The sequence below is a fragment of the Pezoporus occidentalis genome, unplaced genomic scaffold (assembly GCF_034315485.1).
Source record: "Pezoporus occidentalis ecotype Australia unplaced genomic scaffold, CSIRO_AGI_Poc_V1 ctg179, whole genome shotgun sequence".
NCBI classification, from domain to species: Eukaryota; Metazoa; Chordata; class Aves; order Psittaciformes; family Psittacidae; genus Pezoporus; species Pezoporus occidentalis.
Window position 1 is genome coordinate 1,429,219 of NW_026913629.1, and position 21,278 is coordinate 1,450,496.

The 21,278-nt window shown below is 52.9% G+C and overlaps 1 protein-coding gene across 3 annotated transcripts in view; it reads right to left on the minus strand.

Annotated features, from left to right (window-relative positions):
• The window catches only part of ATP2A3 (ATPase sarcoplasmic/endoplasmic reticulum Ca2+ transporting 3), a 53,347-nt gene that overhangs the window by 17,337 nt on the left and 14,732 nt on the right, over nucleotides 1–21,278 (minus strand). For 2 of the 3 annotated variants that reach the window (XM_062614957.1, XM_062614955.1), the window contains exons 2-11: nucleotides 17,801–17,818; nucleotides 17,278–17,360; nucleotides 16,985–17,089; nucleotides 16,115–16,253; nucleotides 13,038–13,118; nucleotides 11,810–11,895; nucleotides 10,825–11,289; nucleotides 4,953–5,041; nucleotides 1,556–1,658; nucleotides 1,181–1,312 (exon numbers count right to left, since the gene is read on the minus strand). In XM_062614957.1, the coding sequence (XP_062470941.1) occupies nucleotides 1,181–1,312; nucleotides 1,556–1,658; nucleotides 4,953–5,041; nucleotides 10,825–11,289; nucleotides 11,810–11,895; nucleotides 13,038–13,118; nucleotides 16,115–16,253; nucleotides 16,985–17,089; nucleotides 17,278–17,360; nucleotides 17,801–17,818 (1,301 nt within the window). Of the gene's footprint in view, nucleotides 1–1,180; nucleotides 1,313–1,555; nucleotides 1,659–4,952; nucleotides 5,042–10,824; nucleotides 11,290–11,809; nucleotides 11,896–13,037; nucleotides 13,119–16,114; nucleotides 16,254–16,984; nucleotides 17,090–17,277; nucleotides 17,361–17,800; nucleotides 17,819–17,940; nucleotides 18,005–21,278 lie in introns of those variants that run through there. The other variant, XM_062614956.1, reaches the window with a different exon arrangement.

Sequence of the window (21,278 nt, forward strand, 5' to 3'; positions counted from 1 at the left end):
TGAGCAGGAGCTGGGGAGGTAGATGGGTGAAGTGAATTTGTCCATGCAAAATGCCAGCACTATCTGTGGATCTTCCAGGCAAACACCAAGCAGCTCCCAAAGGCCAAACCCAGCACATGGCATGAGTGCAGTGACTACAGTGGGTGCTGTGCCCATAAAAGCAGTGCTGTCCCCACTGTACTGCACACACACAGCACATCAGCAAGGACACCTGGGAGCAGCTGCTGTGGAAACCCCAAAATCCCATTGGAGATTTCAAATCACAGAGGCACTGAGAGCACAAGCAAGAAGCAGTGAAGAATTGCTGCCAGGAAACTCCAAGGAAGGGTGTTCTGTCACTGCATAACACAAGAGTAAGGAGAGAAGCTCCAGTGACCGACCCCAGCCCGAGAGGCAGTGCAGTGATGAGTACACGTAACCAAGCAGCTGCTGGACTGATATATGGCTAGGAAATTCCATCTCCCTTATCAGAAAGGAGGCAGGGGATTTATTATGACCTGCTCTGGCCTATCTGGGGAGGAAATGCCAGAACAGGGAGCCCTTCCTTCGAGCAAGCAAAGACATTATGAGATCTAACAGCATGATACCAAAGCTGAGTAAATCCAGACATGAAATAAAGTGTGTTTTCCCCGGGAGGACAGGGAGATACTGGAGAGCTGGAGTAAGGGAACAGCCACGTTGTGGTTTACACTGAGCCCAGGAGAAGCCAGCACGGGGTATTTTCACATCAGAAATAGGTGCTTCCAAAGAGCAAGCCTTGTTCAGGCAGGGGTTTGGTTCATGCTGTGGAGGACAACTGCTCAGTGCAAACTGGGCACCTAAAGATTTGCTGTGGAGCTATAAAACTCCAAACCTCTGCCTCCAGAGCTCTGGACATTGTCGAGGGGGTCTCTCCCAGATGAGCAGGGACTAAACTGGGTTTGAGCCTTGGGAATCACCTGGTCCAAAGCCCCATGTGAACCCAGATTTGTCCCCCCAGCCCTGGCATCACCCCCCAGGGTCATTTCCCTGCCTGCTTCAAAACCAGCTCAGGCCCCTTGTGAGCCAGGGAATTTCACCCTGTGGCAGGTCAGTCCTTAGATCACTGCAATGGTCACTGCTCAAAGAACAGTCATCCGGAAGCCTTCCTCTCCCTCTCGTCCCCCAGCACTGGGGCTCACAGGGGCTGCACCCCACTCACCGAATTGCAGGCGTTGGCTCGCTCCACCTTGGACAGTTTGCTGATGTCAGTGTTGAAGACATTCATCTTCTCCACCAGGCACGTCAGGGCTGTTTCAGTGGCTTCCCCCACCTTCTCATAGACTTTTTTTGACTAGAAAACATACAAAAAAAAACCAAAACTTAAGCTTTAGAGCACGTCCCCTACCTGCTGCACTGACCAAGGATGCTGCCACCCACTGCACCACCCTGGGGCTCCCAGAGCATCACCCTGCAATGAAGGGAAGCCAAGGATGGGCATCCCAAAGGACACACCTCCGCTGGCTTTGCCCTAAAGTGGCCCAAGGCTCAAGGAAAAGCATCCCCTGTCCCCCACACTGCCCCAGTGCCCCCGCACCTCGTTGTAGTCCAGCGAGGAGTCGTTGCAGAGGGCGCAGATGGTGGCCAGCTCCACCAGCCCGTCGTACTGCCCGCACTGCACCGGCTGCTCGTCCTTCAGGCTGCGGGGAGGAAACAACACCTAAACCTCACACCAGCTCGCATGGTCAAATGAGCATAGAATCACAGCCTGGTTTGGGTTGGAAGGGGCCTGATAGCTCACCCAGTGTCAACCCACTGCCACAGGCAGGGACACCTTCCACTAGAGCAGCTTGCTCCAAGCCCCTGTGTCCAGCCTGGCCTTGAACACTGCCACGGATGGGGCAGCCACAGCTTCTCTGGGCACCCTGTGCCAGCGCCTCAGCACCCTCACAGGGAAGAGCTTCTGCCTAAGAGCTCACCTCAGTCTCCCCTCTGGCAGGTTAAAACCATTCCTTTGTCCTGTCCCTACATCCCTTGTCCCAAGCCCCTCTCCAGCTTTCCTGCAGCCCCTTCAGGCCCTGGAGCTGCTCTAAGGTCTTCCCTTAAGGAGCCTTCTCTTCTCCAGGCTGACCCAGCCCAGCTCTCTCAGCCTGGCTCCAGAGCAGAGCTGCTCCAGCCCTCGAAGCACCTCTGTGGCCTCCTCTCTCCTATATATCCTTTGTAATGTTTTCTGATAAGTGGGAGAAAGAGCTCCGTTAAAGCCTCAGGCTTGGCAATAAACACTTGCATTCATATTTTGTGCTTTACCAAAACACGGCAGGACTCAGTTGCAAATAAAATATCATAGGAGGCGAATAAACTCTAGAATTGGCCCCAGAATAACAGGGGTTGCTGAAGAGCCCAAAACAGCATTAGACCTGAAAGCAGGGGCTGCCAAAAGGCTGATGATGAAGATGATGGACAGAAAAGGAGTAAAGGAATTCAAATTCCATGTTAACGTCCACTCCCCTGGGGATCTCCAGTTGCTGGGGATCCAGGCGAGCTGTAGGACCGGCAGCAAGTCCCTTCTCCTCCCCTTGATGCTGCTTTGTGTTCTGGTGAGCTGAAGGGCACCCAAGGGAGCATTTAAGAGCAGCAGACAAATTTAACAGCTGCATCGCTGTGGCTGCTTCCAAGCAAGTGGCAGACTGTGGCCTTTGCTTCCCAAATAGCAGCTCTTTGCTATGTAAAGGAGCACAAACATCGCTGGAAAAGGAGCAGCCCTGAACACACCAGGCAAAGCTGGATGCTGCCGCTTGCCCAGTGGCAGAAATAGGAGCGGTGGTTTGCAGGGGAAACAACAAATGATCCCAGTTCCAGGAGAGGTAACTGCAGGTTAAAGCTGCATAAACCCAGCCAGGTCATCTGCTTGCTGGAAAAATAATTTGTCAGGCATTTATTAGGATCAGTTTATTCCACTGCTGGTTCCCAATGGAAAGAACATTTTGGAGCCCTTGTAACAGCTCAGGAGCGGAAAACAGGGAGCGGCCAAGGAAATCTGAAAGCCCTGTTTGCTGAGGGACAAGAAGCTGCAATGGGCTGACAACGGGCAGGGCAGAGCCACTGCCTCCTGCCCAAAGGATGCTGCCCAGCCCTGGTCATGGGCACGGGAAAGGCAGGGGGTGGAAGGAAGAGCCTGCAGATCCTCTGGCCAAGGTTGTCATGTTTTGGAAGGTGGAAATTCCAAGGATGGCTTTTGCTGTGTGTGATCCCCTGAGTATTGCTGGGAAGGGATGGGGGAATACGTCCTGATTATCGGCTGTGCCTGCACAGAGCTGGGAAAAGCATCAGCAAAGGTGCTGCTGGATGGGTGCTGTGCAGGGATGTGAGCAAAACCTAGGTCAAGCAAGTAATATCTGCCATGCTGAGGCCAGGCTAAAGCAAAACGATCATTTCAGTGCCACCAGCCTTAGGGGAATGGGGGGGTTCTCTCTGGGACACTTAAGTGAGCCCTCACATCACCCTCAATGCATGATACAAGAACAGGGCTGAAGCAAAACTCAAAAGCAACAGGAATTGTTGCAGACGTGGAGCCTCCCTGCAGGCAGTCCCAGAGGAAAGGGGCACTGAGCTTCAGAGTTCATCCCCTCAGTCCTCCTCCTTGGACTGAAACGCAGACTGATACCAGCCCATGTCCTGCCTCACTTTGTAATGAAGATTCCCAGCCAAGGATCAAATTGGTTCTATAAATATTCATGAAATTAAGTCTGAGCCTGGGTCATTGCTCCGCAGAGCAGAAGGGACCATAGTGAAGAACGTGTCTGGGATCACACAGCAAAGGGAGCAAAGAGTGCTTCAACCGCTGGCTGAGCTTCCTCCTTCCTCACCCTGGGGAGCATCACCTCCTTTCAAAGGAGGGGAATAAATAAACTCAACGGCAGAAAACCCCACGTGTGTAATAACACACCAGGGAAAAGCCCCCATCTCCCTCAAAAACTCATCCTGACACCAGTAGGATGGTGTCTGGGCACAGCAGCCACCTCGGCCGTCCCTGCTGAGCCCATGGGGTTTGGGGAGTGCTTTTCTGCCAGGGTTTGCAGCCGTTTGCAAGCTGGCCCTGGGTCCTGCTTGAAGCAGGGGCAACACTTGCCAGCCAATACTGAAAACATGCAGGCTTCAGAAACTTGGAGAATGAGCACGTACTGTGAAAAGCCTCGCTCATCGCTATTCCCACACTTGCCATCTTCCCTGTTTCAGAATCAGGCTTGTTGGATCATGATGATATATTATGATGATCAGGGGACTGGAGCACCTCCCATATGAAGGCAGGCTGAGAAGTTGGGGCTGTTCAGCCTGGAGAAGAGAAGGTGATGGAGACCTCATAGCAGCCTTCCAGTATCTGAAGGGGGCCTATAGGGATGCTGGGGAGGGACTCTTCATTAGGGACTGTAGTGATAGGACAAGGGGTAACGGGTTCAAACTGAAACAGGGGAAGTTTAGATTGGATATAAGAAGGAAATTCTTTCCTGTTAGGGTGGTGAGGCACTGGAATGGGTTGCCCAGGGAAGCTGTGAATGCTCCATCCCTGGTGGTGTTCAAGGCCAGGTGGGACAAAGCCTTGGGTGGCATGGTTTAGTGGGAGGTGTCCCTGCCCATGGCAGGGGGGTTGGAACTGGATGATCTTAAGGTCCTTTCCAACCCTAACTATTCTATGATTCTATTGTGAACAAAGGGAGAGACAAGCATGTGGGAGCCCCTCTGCTGAGCAGCAGGAGGGCAGCAGGCAGAAATGGGGTGTATGCCCTCCACATTGTGTTGGGCAGGGACTAACCATGAGGGATGGGGAAGCAGTTGCCTTGGCTTTTACCCACAGCAAAGGGCAATCACCCATCAACTGCAAGCCTGGGGTTCCCCAGCCATAGGCACAAGCTTGACCCTTCTGTCTCCCCCCTGACCCTGCTGCCAATGCAGGGCTACCCTGTGTTACCCGTGAAGCAGAGGGGACCCACACTCACATCTGTCCTTCAGGGGCATAGGTGGAGCCGGTGATGCTGAACTCGTGCAAGCTGCACTGGGTGCCCTCCACCTTCTCCATAATGAACATCTGCAAGAGGGAAAGGTGGAGACAGAGCATCAGGCAGTGATCTGTTGGTATAACCCATGTGCCCAGCATGGAGACCCACCAGCCAGCACCATCCCAGCAGTGCACTGGGCTCAGCCCCCTCTCTGGTCACCCCCAGCTCCTGGCTGTTCCTGAATCCTTCCACCTCTCTCCAGCCTTTTACATGTTCACCTCCTCCAGCTCTTTTTTTCCATTGGAGAGGAGCGATGCCGAGCCAGTTCCTAAGAAGGTGGCTGTGTTTTTCTTGGAGCAGAGAAGGAGCCAGGTCCAGCTTTCCACTCCTGCCCCGGCTGCCCTGGAAAGCCTCTGTGGGGCAGGATCCATCCAGCTGCCCCTGCCACCCCTTCCCAGCTCTTGGCCACCAGCTTGCCATGTACACTACTGGGCTCTCAGCTCTGCTCCAGGCACTGGCAGTGTGGCAGCTCAGTAATAAAGCCCCTGGGAGCAGTACAAGTCCCACATGCTCCATTAGTGAGTTTTGCCTTTCAAACTTCCTTCCAGTTTCTTAGTGCTACAGTGAAAGCAACAACCCCCCAAAACCTAAACCACAATACAAATCCCCCTCTCCCCAAGCTGTCCCAGACCCCATTGCCCCCTCCTAGCACAGCCCATCCAGCTGGAGCAAGAGCGGTGCCTGACCCCAGCCAAGGCAGCACTTTGGCGACGCTTGTTTCTGCTTAATCATTATTTATGACCCAGGTTGAGGCCAAAAAGTAACATAATAAATAAATAAAATTGGTGTGGTGAATGCATTTTCCCGGCTGCAATTGCCTGTCGGGAGCAGCCAGGAGGAAGCCTGATTTTCCTCTGGTTGGTTGAGATGCTCTCCAGGAGAGGGAAGCAACAGATGCTGAAGGAATTGGGTGGCGTCACTCAGCACCAGAGATGCCACAGATCTGGGTACCAGCCATTTCCTTAACGCAGTGAGTTTTAGTGTTATTAGTGTTTTATTTAATTGACTGTTATTATTAATTATTGTTAACTATAAAAGGGCACCCCACCATAGAGACATCCCCACGCAGCCCAGTATCCCCAGATGCAAGCTTAGAGCCAAACCAAAAAGGTCAAGCTTAGTGAAGCACGTTGACAGCAGGTTTAGCACCAAGACACCTTGGTGGGTTTTCTCACCTCCACATTCTACAGGGTTGGGCAAATCAAAGCAGGAGGTTCAAAGCAAACACCTCCTGCGTGAATACTTCTGAGGTCAAAGCAACCTCCCCATGGCCCCACAGCTGCACAGAGAATTGCAGATACTGCATTTGCTAGGCTAGTGCCCTCAGCGCCTTTCCCAGAGCCCATCCTGGAGACCCCTCAGCATTCCTGAAGGGTTTCAAAGAAAATCAAGAGCTAAACAGATGTCCCAGATGTCTCTGTTGAGGCACTGAGCTCCTCTGGCAGGAGGTGCAACCACTAGAACGCATGAAGAACCTCAACAGAAACCTCCCTGAGATGACTATTCCAGAAACCAAGGTGAAGTGTGGCACCTACTTTGAGCCAGCACCAAAGACGATGTTCAAAGGCTGAGCATCCTTCATCTCTTTTTGAGACATCCAATGTCACAGGCTTTCCAGAGAGCCAAAACCTTCTGGTTTGTTCAGAAAATGGACTCCTGTGCTCAGAAATGCCACCCAGGCTCATTTACTGAAAAACCTGGAAGCATCCACCCCAGGCACTGGTGGTTTGGCCTGATAGGGGCCTCTTTGTTTCCAGCCACTCATGGCTACAAAACAATTCCTACTTTTACAATAGCAGCTTTCTTGTTAAAAAAAAAAAAAAAAGTAAAAGGAAAAAATATAAAAGTCACTCCAGGCCCTTTATTTTTCCATGTTGCTTTAAAAGAGGTGCTGTGTAACCCACAGCAACCAGAGGTTACAGCACTTTTCCTGCCCGCTCCCAGCCTGTGTGACTGGCAGGGGATGGGCAGCCAGGGCACTGCAGAGGTGTTGGCAGGGGTTTGAGTGGTGTTTTAGCACTGAAAAGGGGTCAGGTTTGCAGGCAGGGGAAGCAGTCCAGAGGAAACAGCTGTGTCTTAATCTGTGAAGAGGGCAGGTAAGGTTTCCATCACAGAAATAACATAAATAGTAACAGGAGCAATAGGAGGAGGTGGCAAAGCTGCATGCTGCAGCCTGGTTTGCGGAGGCTGACAAGAGATGCTCACAGAGACCTTTTGCATTGCCATGGTGAACACCAGCTCCAGCATCCAGCCAGCACCACCCCACGGCTTCCCTCTGCTCACCCCCATAACCGTTTTAAAACCACGCTGGTGATCTGGGGGGTTAACACAACAGGGAGATAGATGGGAAGGAAACCATTACGAGCACCCCCTGCTCCAGAAGGGTTTCAACCATTGCACCTGACAAGTCTTGTCTGGCTCTGGCGCTGTATCACACAGCCAGACGCTGCTGGGCGTATTTTTAGATAGCAAAGGGCACCCACGGATGCATCGCCTGCAGGCTTGCGGGGAAGGAGATGTGAAGGATACATCTGCACATTTCTGTAGTACCTTCAAAAGAAGTACTCATCAAAAGGCAGACAAGAGAGGATTGCTGTCTGGAATAGCAAGAGGCTGCAATCAGCAGTCATTTACCCCTCAATCAGCCCACGGATCAGCATCATCTTCCTCCTGCGCTGGAAGCAGCCCCGGCACCCATCAGTAACTGCCAGAGCCCCTAGGAAACCCCCAGCAGGGTCTCCCATTAATTAGCACTGGTTTAGACAGACAGCACTGCTGAATCAAGGCAGTGTCCTGGAGATTTAAAAGCAAATAGTGCCCACACAGCCCCGACTGCACTGGGAACAGGAGATCGCACATACAGGCTCTGCTACACGGTTTATTGAGGATAAACCCGCTTTCTGCTCATGCTCCCCAAAACACCATCTCAGAGGCATCCAACCATCACCTCCCTCTCCCAGACATTAGGCTCCTCTCCAGCCCTGTCCTGCTCTGCCCTGCACAGCAACAGCCCCAAGCCTCCACAGCCACACTCACATCTCTGCTTCAGGTCCTGACTTTCAAACACCACCCTCAAGCTCCTGGAAAATGAAGCTCTAATGCATAAAAGGTGCTGAAAGTTTTAGGAGAGTGATTTAAATGTGCAAGAGCAAAGCTGAAAAGCTTCTCTGCCCCTTCTCCCCCTGCCAGACTCCCATCACTCCCAACCACATAGTTATTTAATAGCCGGGAGAAGGCTGTTCCTGGTTGCTCCACACCATAGGCTGGGTGAGACGGTGGTCTCAGAGACCCCAGCTGACTATAAGGTGAGTGACACAAACCATAGGTTCAATCTGATCTAATAAGTTTTGGTGTTTTGGCTTTACTGTGATATTGCACAGCTGTAACCTCTGGTGGACTTGAGATCAGAGCAAAAGCACCAAGATTTTGGCCATCCCAGGTGGACGAGGCCCTGGCATAAGGCACTTCAGTGGGCACATAATGCCCATGGGCGTGTGGGGGGCACAGTTTCACCCCTGCAGACTACCTGGCATCCACATGCACCCTGCTGAGCTGGCTCTGCTGCATCCCAGCTATGAAATCCAGACACCGAGTGCGACTCAGATCCAGCAACAGAGCTGAGGGTTTAAAAGCAGACCTAAAGCCTTTTAAGAGTCACTTTACAGCTCTACAGACCTGATGCCAGCAGAGGTGTAGAGGGCAAGCACTGCTTGGCACCATACCCTGGCTGAGCAGCTGTGCTCAGTCAAATTTAATGTGTGAGTTAATGAAATCACACTCAATTAATGCATTTCCCCAGGCTATCAATAGGCTTTTGTGGGTTTTCACCCCCGTGGCTGAGCAGCTTCTGGGGCAGGAGCACATCCAGGACACGGCAGCAGCACAGCACAAATATTTACCCACCCACTGCTCAGCAGAGCCATCAGCGGTCCCTGTGCTGTCGGTATCAACATGGGAATCCCTCTCCGTTAAACATTAACAGCCACGTCCGTGTGTCCTGGGGCCAGCCCGGCTCTTGCTATTGCACCCTGGGAGTGAGGAATCAGCCAAGTGAATAACATGGATATTGGAATGGGGCTGTGGGGAGATGGGGTGAATGATACACTGCATTTTCAATTTAATTGAAGTTCATTCTGCAAATGATGCCTGATGCTAAAGCCCCTCATGCATGCCACTGCCCCACTCCATCCCCCTCCTGCCTTCTCCCTGTCTCAGCATTCCTAATGTTGCCTCTCCTCGTCGTGCCAGACTGCAAGAGACGGTGGCATGGCACTTCTTCCTGAGTTCAAGGAGCACATCCTCCAGTAAGAAGTGTTTTGGAGAAGGCATGGTCACTCCCACCTCTCCTTCTGCAGTCTGCAGAGCTGAAGAGAGCCCAAATACTGGGCTCACCCTTTACTTGCTTCCCTGCATCACTGGATCAGAAAATGGACTGGTGGGAACACGTGGGCAACTTGGCCACTGCCTCATCCCAGCAGTGTCTCGTTTTAAATCATTTACAGGAGAGGAATATCAGATGTTTCCAGTCATCTGTATTTTGTGCTGAGCAAACCAGTGGCCAAAGCCCATGGCCAGCTTGCAGCACGATCACAGCTTCCCACCACGCTACCAAAGTGTCAGAGAGGAGGAATGGTGGCCAGGTCCATTTTTCCCCACAGCAACACATTTTCCAAGGTTCTCCTATAAAACTGACATGCCAAGGCCATGAAGAAAAGCTTTCCTGAGACTTGAGCATTAATGGGGAAACTGAGAAGTACTTGGATGCTCCAGGCTTTCCTAACAAGTCACCTCTCCATGCAGCCAGGCAGGCAGCAACAAAGCTCTCTGGTAGACCAGGAGCCTTCAATCTCTTTGCCAAACCACTCCAGTGCTCCCTCGGCCAGAAGAGCTTTTCAGTCCAAGCCCAGCTGCACACATCTGCTGATGGGAGACCTTCCACCAGCAAAGGACAAGTAACCAAAGCACCTTTTCACCAGGTCATGGGCATCTTCTCTGAACCCACGGATTTCTACGCAAGCTTTGTCACAAACTCACACACTGCAGTGACCCTACAAGTTTTGATCTCATGGGTCCAGGCTTTGTAATTTCTCCCTGGTTTGGTCAAAACAGGGGGAAATGGGCAAGAGGGCAGAGGAGGCCAATTGTGCTGGCATCTCCAGGAGCTCTGTCTCAACTCCACAGCCCAGCAGGCAGAAATGCTCTCTGAGAGGTAGCCCTGAAGTAAATCTGCAACGTGGCATCTCCAACCTGGTGTGCTCATAAAAATTACTTAGAATTGTAGAATCATAGAATAGTTAGGGTTGGAAAGGACCTTAAGATCATCCAGTTCCAACCCCCCTCCATGGGCAGGGACACCTCACACTAAACCATGCCACCAGAGGCTCTGTCTAACCTGGCCTTGAACACCGCCAGGGATGGAGCATTCACAACTTCCCTGGGCAACCCATTCCAGTGCCTCACCACCCTAACAGGAAAGAATTTCCTCCTTATATCCAATCTAAACTTCCCCTGTTTAAGTTTTAACCTGTTACCCCTTGTCCTGTCACTACAGTCCCTAATGAAGAGTCCCTCAATTTTCAAATAACAACCCTGCCAAGAGAAGCCATCAGCCTTACTGACCCTGCTCAGGCAGAGAGGAAGCTCAGCGCTTCCTACAAACCATCTTCTCACCTTCACAGTCCCGATACGAAACAAGTCAGGTGAGGACAACAAAGCCCAACACCCCAGTGATGGGGATGGAGCAACGCAGAGTGCTTGGGGGCTTACAGAGCATTCCCCCTGCACCTCAAACCCTTGAGCACCCAGCGCTCACCCGGCAGACGGACATCTGGTTGGTGGTGAGGGTGCCGGTCTTGTCGGAGCAGATGACGGAGGTGCAGCCCAGGGTCTCCACGGAGGGCAGGCTCCGGACGATGGCATTCTTCTTGGCCATGCGCCGCGTGCCCAGCGCCAAGCAGGTGGTGATGACAGCGGGGAGGCCCTCAGGGATGGCAGCCACCGCCAGCGCCACTGAGATCTTGAAGTAGTAGATGGCCCCCCGAAACCAGGAGCCGCCGTGGACCGGGTCGCTGAAGTGGCTGACGTTGATGACCCAGACGGCGATGCACACCAGGAAGATCACTTTGGAGAGCTGCTGGCTGAACTCATCCAGCTTCTGCTGCAAGGGCGTCTTCTCAGGCTCGGTCTCCACCATCTGGTTTCGGATCTTCCCGATCTCGGTGTACACTCCTGTTGCAATGACAACCCCTACAGCCTTCCCGGCGGCGATGTTGGTGCCCTGGGAGGGAAGAAAGGGGACAGAGTGGGTATGTGGGCATGAAACCTTTCAGCCTGAGCAGGGAAATGGGGTGCTTGTTGTGAAAGGAGAACATAAGGTCTTGGTTAAGGGGAAATGAGACATTCTGGGGTTTTACATAAACCCAACCTGAAGCAGCTGGACATCCCTCCTGAGAGCTCTCTCACCCCCTGAGGACCTGACTGCTGTCCGAGAGGAGCATGAGAGAGGAGGAAGCTCAAATGCAATAGCTCCAGGCTCAACCACAAACCTTTTCCCCACCCATAACGCATCCTACCCGATGGAAAACCCACAGTGGTTGCCCAGGGCATTTAAGGGTGTCATAGCCCAAACAAAGCAGGTCCTTATTTTTATGTATTTGGGGCTGCTCTTATGGATTTAGGACTTTCTCATACATGCACTCCCTTTCTCTGCTCAGAGATCTCCCGCCTCCATCACCCTCTTCACTTGGTGGCTCTTTGGAAAACCACAGGCGAGGTGGGGACAGGCATGAAGGACTTACAGAGAAAAGCATGTTCTTCTTGTCCTGGTTGACAGCCCGGGGGTCAGGGATGGGGTCAGCATGCTTGATCACTGACACAGACTCCCCTGCCAAGACAAGAAGGGCGAGATGAACCACACGTTTCCTCTCCAGCCTTTGCCCTGAGCCTTTCTAAAGCAGCATTTGGCCATCAAACCATCCGTCATGAGGATGTCAGAGCTGGGCCAAGGCGCCCCGAAGATGAGGGCTGCAGAGAAACAAGCTGTGCACAGCACTAGGAGACACAAGCTCCTATACAGCCCAATGGGATGGTGCCAAATCCCTGTGCCAGGGAGCCCGCAGGTCAGATGGGGATTGTAGGGCAGCACAATGGGAAAGGTGCCCCAAGGCAGGTTGGATGGGGCCTGGAGCAGTAGTGGAAGGCGTCCCTGCCCATGGCAGGGGACTGGAACTGGATGAGCTTTAAGGTCCTTTCCAACCAAATTAGCCTGGGATTCCATGCAAGCCATTCTACTGAAGGTTTATGTTTTGTCTTTTGCAGATTTCCCCTTTTTTTTGCAGTTCCTTTTGCCCCTGGAGAACTAAGTTAATGCAAAGCCATGTTTTGAGGAGACTGGGCTCCTTTCCTCATATTTTTAACAGTTTTTCTGGTTTCCTTCCCTGCTGTCATCTCCTAACTTGATGCATTTCCAAAATCATGCAAGAGGGCTGAAACACTGGAAAGCCCTTTTTGTCATCTTATCATTCATCAAATCACAGAATGGTTTGAGTCGGAAAGGACCTTAAAGATCATCTAGTTCAAACCTCTTGGCCTTCCTTGACAGCAGAGAGAGATTATTCCTGAACTATCACAGATTATCAGCTTTACAGGCTTTTCCAGAGGCCTTTTTTTGCTTAGAAAAGAAAGCCCCAAATATTGTCACCTCTCCCTGAAGTCATGAGGCCTCGTGCACCAGCGGTCATCATGCAACGGCTGAACTGGGGGAGAATGGGCAGGAACTGAGCACCTCCTCCCTTGTGTTGCACAGGAAAGCTCCATGCTTTGTGCTTTGCAGGAGGGATGCCCAAGCACCAGGCTCACCTCACCTATGCCGTGGTTTTTACATGATGCTGGGACCTCCCCATTTTGTTCTCCCACCCATTTCCCACCCCAGCAAAGCACTCAGCCCAGGATCAGTCCCCAAATCTGGCTCCAGAGGGAAAGCTCTGTGCTCAGCAGCCGCCTCTGCCCCATCAAACGTGCACGTACCAGTGAGGATGGACTGGTCAACCCGCAGGGTGGTGGACCGGATTTCGATGATCCGGATGTCCGCTGGCACCTTGTCACCAACTACAAGGACAAGACAAGAGCAGCTCCATCAGGTGCCCCCAGCCCTGCCCATCACCTTCCCCAGCTGCCACCCGAGTGAAACTTGCTGTGGTTTGAGCCAGGTTTGCCAGGACACGTAGCAAAGGAGGAGCTCTGCACGGGGCAGCCAAAGCAAGGCATTGCCTGCCCCACCACATACCAGTCTCTCCTCTTCCCTGCAAAACCCCTACAGCACCCTCCGTCTTCCCTCTTCCCTGCAAAAACACCCAAACACCCCAGTTTTAGAGCAGCCTGAGCCTCCCAACATCACTCTTAACCCTGTTTCAGGGCTCCGTGGGCTGACTGGAAGCCGTTGACACTGGATGACCTTTCCTGGCTGCATAACAAACAGCCATCCACGGGTCTCCTGGCCCAGCAGGGTGGTTATGGGTGAAAGCAGCCCCATCAACTCACAGCCACCAATCGCCACCCTCTCAGACGCCTGTGCTTCCTTAAAAAAACCCATTTAAAGCTCCTTTCCCCGCTGGGTTTCTTCCTCCTGCTCCCTTATCGGCTGGCCACAACCGCGCTCCGGTGCTTCGGAAACACTGATGCAGAGCGAGCCCTGGCTCAGAGCACTCACATCCCTTACACAACACTGCCGGCTTGGCTGCTAAGGAGCGTCTCAGATCCCAGACTTTAACAAGCACTTCCTCCCGGGGCTCGTAAAACCACCCCTGAGCACAGCGGGATGGGGCTGGCATGGCTCCATCACCAACCACTTATTCCAGCTGCACATCCCGGCGCGCTGGGATGCGGCGTGAAACATCTGCCGTCAGGGCAGACCTGCCCTGATCCACACTGCAGCTGGGTTTGGGGGGGAGTGGTTAAACACAGGGACCCACAGAGCCCCCAGAATGTACACTTCATGCACGCAGACTTTGGAGAATCTTAATGGGAGCAAAGAGCTCCACTACTCGGGGAGCTTGGCAGTGGGATAGCAAAGCCAGGTCTCCTTGTCCCCTCCTTTTGAATACAACTCATGGGCAGATGAGGAGGGAGGCTGGTCCTTTGTGAGGTTCAATACATGCCAGAAATCTGGAGAAGGACTTTTTACAAAGGAATATGGTGACCAAACAAGAGGGGTGGCTGTAAACTGACAGAGGGGAGATTTGCAACATCGGGCACCAGTGCCTTCTGCTCCAGGGTGGATAGCGGATAGCATCCCAGAAGGCTTGCATGGCACAGGACAGAGTTCCTGTACAGACCTGGAGGCTGCCATTAGCCAGCCACTGAACACATCACCTGAGCATGGCAAATCTCCCCTGTGCCAGAAGCCAAGGGAAGGAGAGGAAACAGACACTGCTGGAGCAAAGCAGGAGCAGGCAGGTGGTGCAGCACCTGGTGGAGCTCCCTCAGCAATGCCCTGCCTGCTCTTTTGGGGTAAGGCAAAAAAAGCTGGTGCTGCAGCTGGGTTTAGTCCATATACAGATGCCTGCACAAGGGCTCACCTCGACTGCCTTGTTACAGAAGAGCAAAAATCAGCTGGGAGCTGGATTTAAACAGCTCGCCAACGTGCAACCATCATAGAATCATAAATTCATGGATCTTATGATCACCTAGTTCCAAACCCCTGCCAAGGGCAGGGATGCCTCACCCTAGACCATGGCAGCCAAGGCTCTATCATCCCCCTCTTAGTGTAGCAGGTTTTCCGCTCCCTGCTGCCCAATTTATTGCCTTTGCACAAGCAGAAGCCAGTCCCCTCCTGCGAGCACTGTCCCTGCCGTCCCCAGGATGTCACCCAATGTCCACTGCATGTTCAGAGCTATTGCTCCTGGTGCACTTCCCTATCAGGCAGCCTGACTGCATCCTCCCCACTTCCTAGAACCTCCTAAACCCAGTTAACTTGCTAATCATTTGCAAGCCCCTCCAGGGAGCTCAGCTCTTTCCCTCCCAGTCGTGCTGCTGACTGTGCCATTACAAAGCAGTATTCAGCTGCTAGCGGGCAGGCAGCAAGCACTCAGTTTGGGGGAAGATGGCAGAATTTAATCAATTATTAATTAATTAATTTAATTAAAGGCTAGGTCAGCAGCTGGAGTGTATTTCCAGAGCTGGCTTGGGAGCACTGCCAGCTCGCCCAGCTGAGGCTCTGGCCAGTGCTTGATCCTCCCTGCATTATTCTTATGTTCATCTTCCAGCTGAAACCCAAATGGAAGACATAAATAACAGTGAGCTGGCTGGGCGCAGGAGGGATTGCAGCATGTTTCCACTAGCAAGGCCACAAGGAGGAAAGGAGAGGATTAGTTTTGTGGCTCTGGGGATTTACAGCATCATTTAATGAACAAACAAAATGGGATAAGCAAAATGCATCTTCCTTAGGTCTTGCAGGGCAGGCAGGAGACCCCAGACATCCTTTGCTGAATGCAAAACCCCATTAGAAAGGAACACCCTGCAGCTGGTCCCCTCTGCCTCTCGCCCTTCCCAAATAACAAATTCCCATTCCCAAGAAATCCTGCCCACACAGGCAGGACCAGCACTACTGCCTGCAGCACTGAAACCCCTCCAAGCTGGTGGCAGCGCTCGCCTGGCACCACCACGCAGCACCCAGCACCAGCCCTGTCCGGGGGATGCACGTGGGAGAGCTGCTTCCAGAAAGAGGGAATCTTGGCGGAACACTGAATGTTCTTCCAGTTCTCCTAGAACACGGGGAACACCCCCCCCCCCCCCCGAGATGCAAAACCTCTGCCAGAAACACACACTTTTTTTCCCTTTCCTGCTGTTCTCTACTGCCTCATGCTCAGGGCGAAGCCTCAGCAGGCTGATGAGCCCCAGCTTTGTCCCAGCTCATTTCACCTCTCTGCATTTGAAGGGAAACTAAGATCTCAAGTGTACACCAACAAGGTGGCCATGCCTCCAGAGGAGATGCACATGGACAGTATGGCACTGCCACAAGGACCGCAGGGTGTCCATCATCAAAGCCCTCCTGTTCAGCGCTTCCTCCCCATCCCACCCAGTGCCCTAAGGTGATGGAACCCTACCTGCCACCTCCACGATGTCCCCAGGGACAATGTCCCGGGCGCGGATTCGCTGTACCCCACTGCGGTCAGCGCGGATCACCTTCCCCATCTCGGGCTCATACTCTTTCAAGGCTTCGATGGCACTCTCGGCGTTTCTCTCCTGCAAGTGGAGGAGGAGCAGAGCTGTCAGTGGTGGCACCAGGCTCCTTCCCCACCTGCTGCAAAGACAGAGCACCCAAACCATGGCCCTGGCTTTGGTACCCATTTGCACCATGGATGGGGCAAATGCCATGTCTTCTTCAGCTGCTCTGAAATGGTCCCCACTGGCTTAAATCGCACCAGGTCTTGGGCACTGATGTTCTCATTCTTGGTTTGGGAAGCAGCATATCCCACCCATATAGAATCCTAGAATAGTTAGGGTTGGAAAGGACCTTAAGATCATCCAGTTCCAACCCCCCTGCCATGGGCAGGGACACCTCACACTAAACCATGTCACCCAAGGCTTCGTCCAACCTGGCCTTGAACACCGCCAGGGATGGAGCATTCACAATCTCCCTCGGGAACCCATTCCAGTGCCTCAGCACCCGTACAGTAAAGAATTTCTTCCTTATATCCAACCTAAACTTCCCCTGTTTAAGTTTTAACCCGCTACCCCTTGTCCTGTCACGACAGCTGGATGTTTTTCCCCATACAGCAAACCCACCTCAGATCACACTGCAGATAAATAAATGTCCTTAAGCTGAATATATACAAGAAGAGGAGCATCAGTGGCTGAACTGAACCTTTGAAAAATGAGTTTCTAATGGCAAGAAGCAACCAGACCTTCAAATGAAGTGTCTCAGCCATGTGGAGCAGAGACCAGCAGGGCAGCTGAGGGGAGCTACAGCTTACCTGCCACACACCCACCACAGCATTGGCGATCAGGATCATAATAATGACAACAGGCTCCACAAATGCTGTCGTGGTCTCTTCTCCTTCTTCAAACCAGGCCAGGATCTGGTGGGCAAGAGAAGAGAAGGACCACAATGTGACTGAAACAAGTACCAACACCGAAACACCCTCCAGCACTGCTGCTACATCTCCTTCATCCACCATGCACCTTCCTCCAGCTCCTTTGCTCTTTGGCTGCCACCTGGGTCCATTTGTGCCCTGGAAGGTGCCCACCCCAAGCCCAGGGTACTTACGAAGGACAGAAAAGCTGCCATCAAAAGGATGCGGACGAGGAGATCTTCAAACTGCTCCAACACCAACTCCCAGAGGGACTTTCCTGGTGGCAAAACACGAAGCCAAGCACAGTCAGTGCTCAAAATAACCCAAGGCCACAGGGGTTTATACCACTAAGGCCACTCAGACCACCAGGAGCCCGTCCCTTGGTCGCAGCAGAGCTGCTCCAGTGCCCACTGCCCGTGGGCACTAGTAAGAATGTTGAGTGCTGCAGTGGGGAATTTTTCTCTCTACTGTTAAACACCTTCATTTCTGGCACTGCCCTGGCAATGTAAACTGTGTCTGGTTTTAACTACAGAAACTAAATCCTCTGTGTTTCCACGCACAGCTGGCAGCTTTGTCATCACAGGAAAGCTACTGCTGTCAGCCCAGCTTTCTCTGGGATTAAAACCAACATCAAAAGACCCCACAGACCCCCTTCGCTTTGTCCTTCCACGCAGACTCAAAGCATGTACCCACCTTCACCTCTAGCCCACAACTTACCTTCTTCTGCAGGGAGCTCTGTGCATTTTCATTGACAGCCCAGCGAGCAAAACAAAGTAGAAAATGATAAAAATAAAAAGATAAATTAGTGATTTGGGCCCAGACCAGCAACCCTCACGCCCCAGCAGTCCATTCAGTACCCCAAAATGCAATTTGTTCCACACACGTTCCCGCATCAAGACAGCTCATCCTCAAACTTCTGTCTGACACCAAGCAAGCGGCACTGGACGCTCCCGACACCACCCACACATCATTTCCCTGCCGCAAGCTGCTCCTGTAGCTTTCACTGCTGCACTCAGCCTGCCTAAAATATACTCCTCAGGAGCTGCCCTCTCCAAATCCAGGACACAGTGGTCAAACCATCATGCAAAATGCCCTGCCAGAAAGCCAATAGGGACCCCCTGGGGACTGTAACTTTCAGACCACATTCCCTATTCATCAGTTGTACTTTACAGCCTGCGATGCTCCTGGAAAGAAATCCAAAGCTAATGCTTAGCTGGTCCAAGCCATCCTCCTGAATCCAGCCTGGTGGGTGCAGAGCCTCCATCCACACTGCTCCCAACCACCTGCACAACCTGAAAAACCCCCAAGAGCTCCTGACCACCACCATTGTCTCTCCAAGACTGCCACATCCCCATGGATGATCAGGACCTTCATATGCCACATGTGCTGAACAGTCCCAAGGCCACTGGGCAATGAACAAACCCCAGTACTCACCTAGGGCATCGCTCCTGCATCCTCACCCATGCAGTACTGAGGTGCTGGCGCTGCCATGACAAGGTCTGGCCAAGGACTGCAAGGTCCTGCACCCAGGGAGGACTCAGGAGTGACCCCCCTGGCTTTGGCTGCTGAGGGGTGCTCATCTTCACTCGCACTCACTGTTCCTGCACTCAGGGTGAATCCTTTGGCTGCTCACAGAGCACGGTCAGAGCAAACCCTCTGCCAGCAGCCCAAGGTGGGGAAATGCAGACAGAAAAGGAAATCCAGGATTTGCTGAGCGCAGCAGAGCTTGCTGGAGAAACTCAAGCCATAGCCATGCAGCAGCAAACCCTCTGGAGTGCTGAGCTTCTGGCTCAAAGGCATCACAGAGCACACAGAGGATACAGCAGGGTCCTAGCACTGAGGTGACAAGGTACCAGCACCAGTGAGTCTGGGCAGAAAACCTCCCAGCAGAGAAAACTTCAATCAGACCTTCCCAAAGAGCTGTCCCAAAGCCTCTGTTGGCTGCCACCTACTTCTACACCCCATGGGGTGATAATATAACAAGATCCTCCTCTAAACCCTTGAGTTTCTGGGGGGGAATAAGGGACCAGCTGAAGTCCAACAGGAATTGGCTCAAGGCAGACACACTTGATGCCCCACCACTAGACCAAATGTGGGGTTGTCCCCAAGCACCCCCAGCACATAGCCCTGAGCAAGGGCAGGAAGTGAAACCTGCTCGGCTGTTTTCCATTGTGTTTTCATTCAGAGCAATAAAAAAACCCAACCAACAACCAACCCCAACCCCAACCCCACCTTCACTGAACAAACCAGTGAAAACAAGAAGACTGAACGTGTTTATGCTGCAAACTGCGCCAGCTTCTCAATGCTCAGGCACGCTCACTACAAGTGGTTTTAAACCCAGGTACCTCTTAGATAAGGGTACTCTGGTGCCCTGCATCGTGAGAAACAGACCAGTGCGTGACACCTATAATTATTCTTATGGCAGAGAAGTGTAAGTGTAACCCTGGAGCAGCTTCAACGTTAAGATCACCCCACAGAGCGTGTCAGAAGGAAAGTGGCTCTTCCCCCTTTTGCAGCCGGCTCCTCTCCACCCCCAGCTTCCTCTCCCCAGCCCATAGAGCCACCACAATTAAAAGCAGAAGAGATGTGCTGCAGCTATTTCCATCCAGGCTCCACTCTGAGGGTGCAAACACGTGAGGTGAGAGGGCTGGAGGCAGACGGGTGCCACAAGGGAGGTGGATGGGGCTCCTTGCAGGCTTTGGCTCTTGGGGTGCCCAGGGGTGACTTTCCACCCCAAGAGCCACCCAAAATGTCGTGGTCCTCTTAGTGCTTCTCCCCCATGGGGTGTGCATGAAGAGCTGCAGAGATGCTGTTTGCAGAGCAGGGAAAACAGGTTTCTGTGAGCTCAGGAGGAAACACGTGCACCGGGGCAGCCAGACGAAATACCACCGGTGGCACGGTGACACTGCCACCGCTGTCACCAAACCTCAACCATCATCAACGCTGCTGCAGGCACCTCCCAAAAAAACAATTCTGAGTATACTGAGAACCAGGCACCTCCCCTGCCATCAGCGGCTCCTTCCACTGCCCTTCGCATGGCAGCTTAGTGCCCATTCTGCACCAAATACCCAGACAAAAAAAGGCAGAAAGTCACAATAAGCCCACATTTCTGGATCTGAATCAATCAAAACTCACCAGAAGTTTTGGGGCTGAAGCCTCTCCCTCTCCTTCCAAAATCTTGCTAGAGATGAAATGGTTTAGTACCCACCAAAACCCACGTTTGATGCGTGGCATGGCACTGAGGAGGGCAGCAGAGGTGGTGCTGCTGAGCTGCAGCACTGCCATGTCCTATGGCAACAGGGAACCAGCACGATCCCCAACCTGCAGCTCCTTTGGGATAACACAGTGAGCAGTGAGGCTGAAATACAAACTCCTGGCTGGCACCTGAATGGCCCCTTTCTTTGGCTGATGGCTCAGAGCTCAGCCCAGACATGCTGCTCTGTGCCCAAGCTCCCCAACACAGCCAGGAGACAGATGCAGTAACACCACCAAGGGCAGAAAGTGACACTGGTTGTTCAGAGCATCCTAAAAAGGGGCCACCCTCTTGCTCCTTAAGTTTTCAGCTTCCCAAGTGAGCAGTTCCCCATTGTGGGACCTGCAGCTTGCGGACACATATCTGCAGTTCCTCTGCTCCTGCTCTTCTGCATCGTGGCTTCGGAGAGCCACAGCCAAGAAAGCAGAGATGCCACAGCAGGGTGATGGGTGTCTGGATGTCACAGGACCACTCCCACCACAGTGATCCCAGAGGCGATCTCCTCTGAATTACCGCGTGGAGAGGTGCCGACAGTCCTGGCTCCACTGATCCACAGGGACACAGAACACAGCAGGCTCCTGGAACTGCTGAGGAGTTACCACTCGTGCAGAGCTTGTCACATCATGACCTCTTTCCCCGCTGTGCCATCACGGCCCAGTGACTGTGGCCCAAGCTGGGCTGCAAAATACCGATACAAGATACCCTAAGGGCACGCAACAAGCCCGGGGAGACGCAGGGCTGGCGTCGGGCTATTTGAGCTGGAGGTTCACCTCCAGCTCCTGCCAACTCAAACAGGGCTGGCAGCCCGTGCGCTGGCGCCTGCAGCATGGCAGGGATGGGAATCAGGGGATGAAAAGGTAAATAAACACGGGTGCCACCCAGGAGCGAGGTGCAGGCTGCTGCCCCCGGGCTCTATGCAGCCTTCATGTCCCCAAGGAGAGC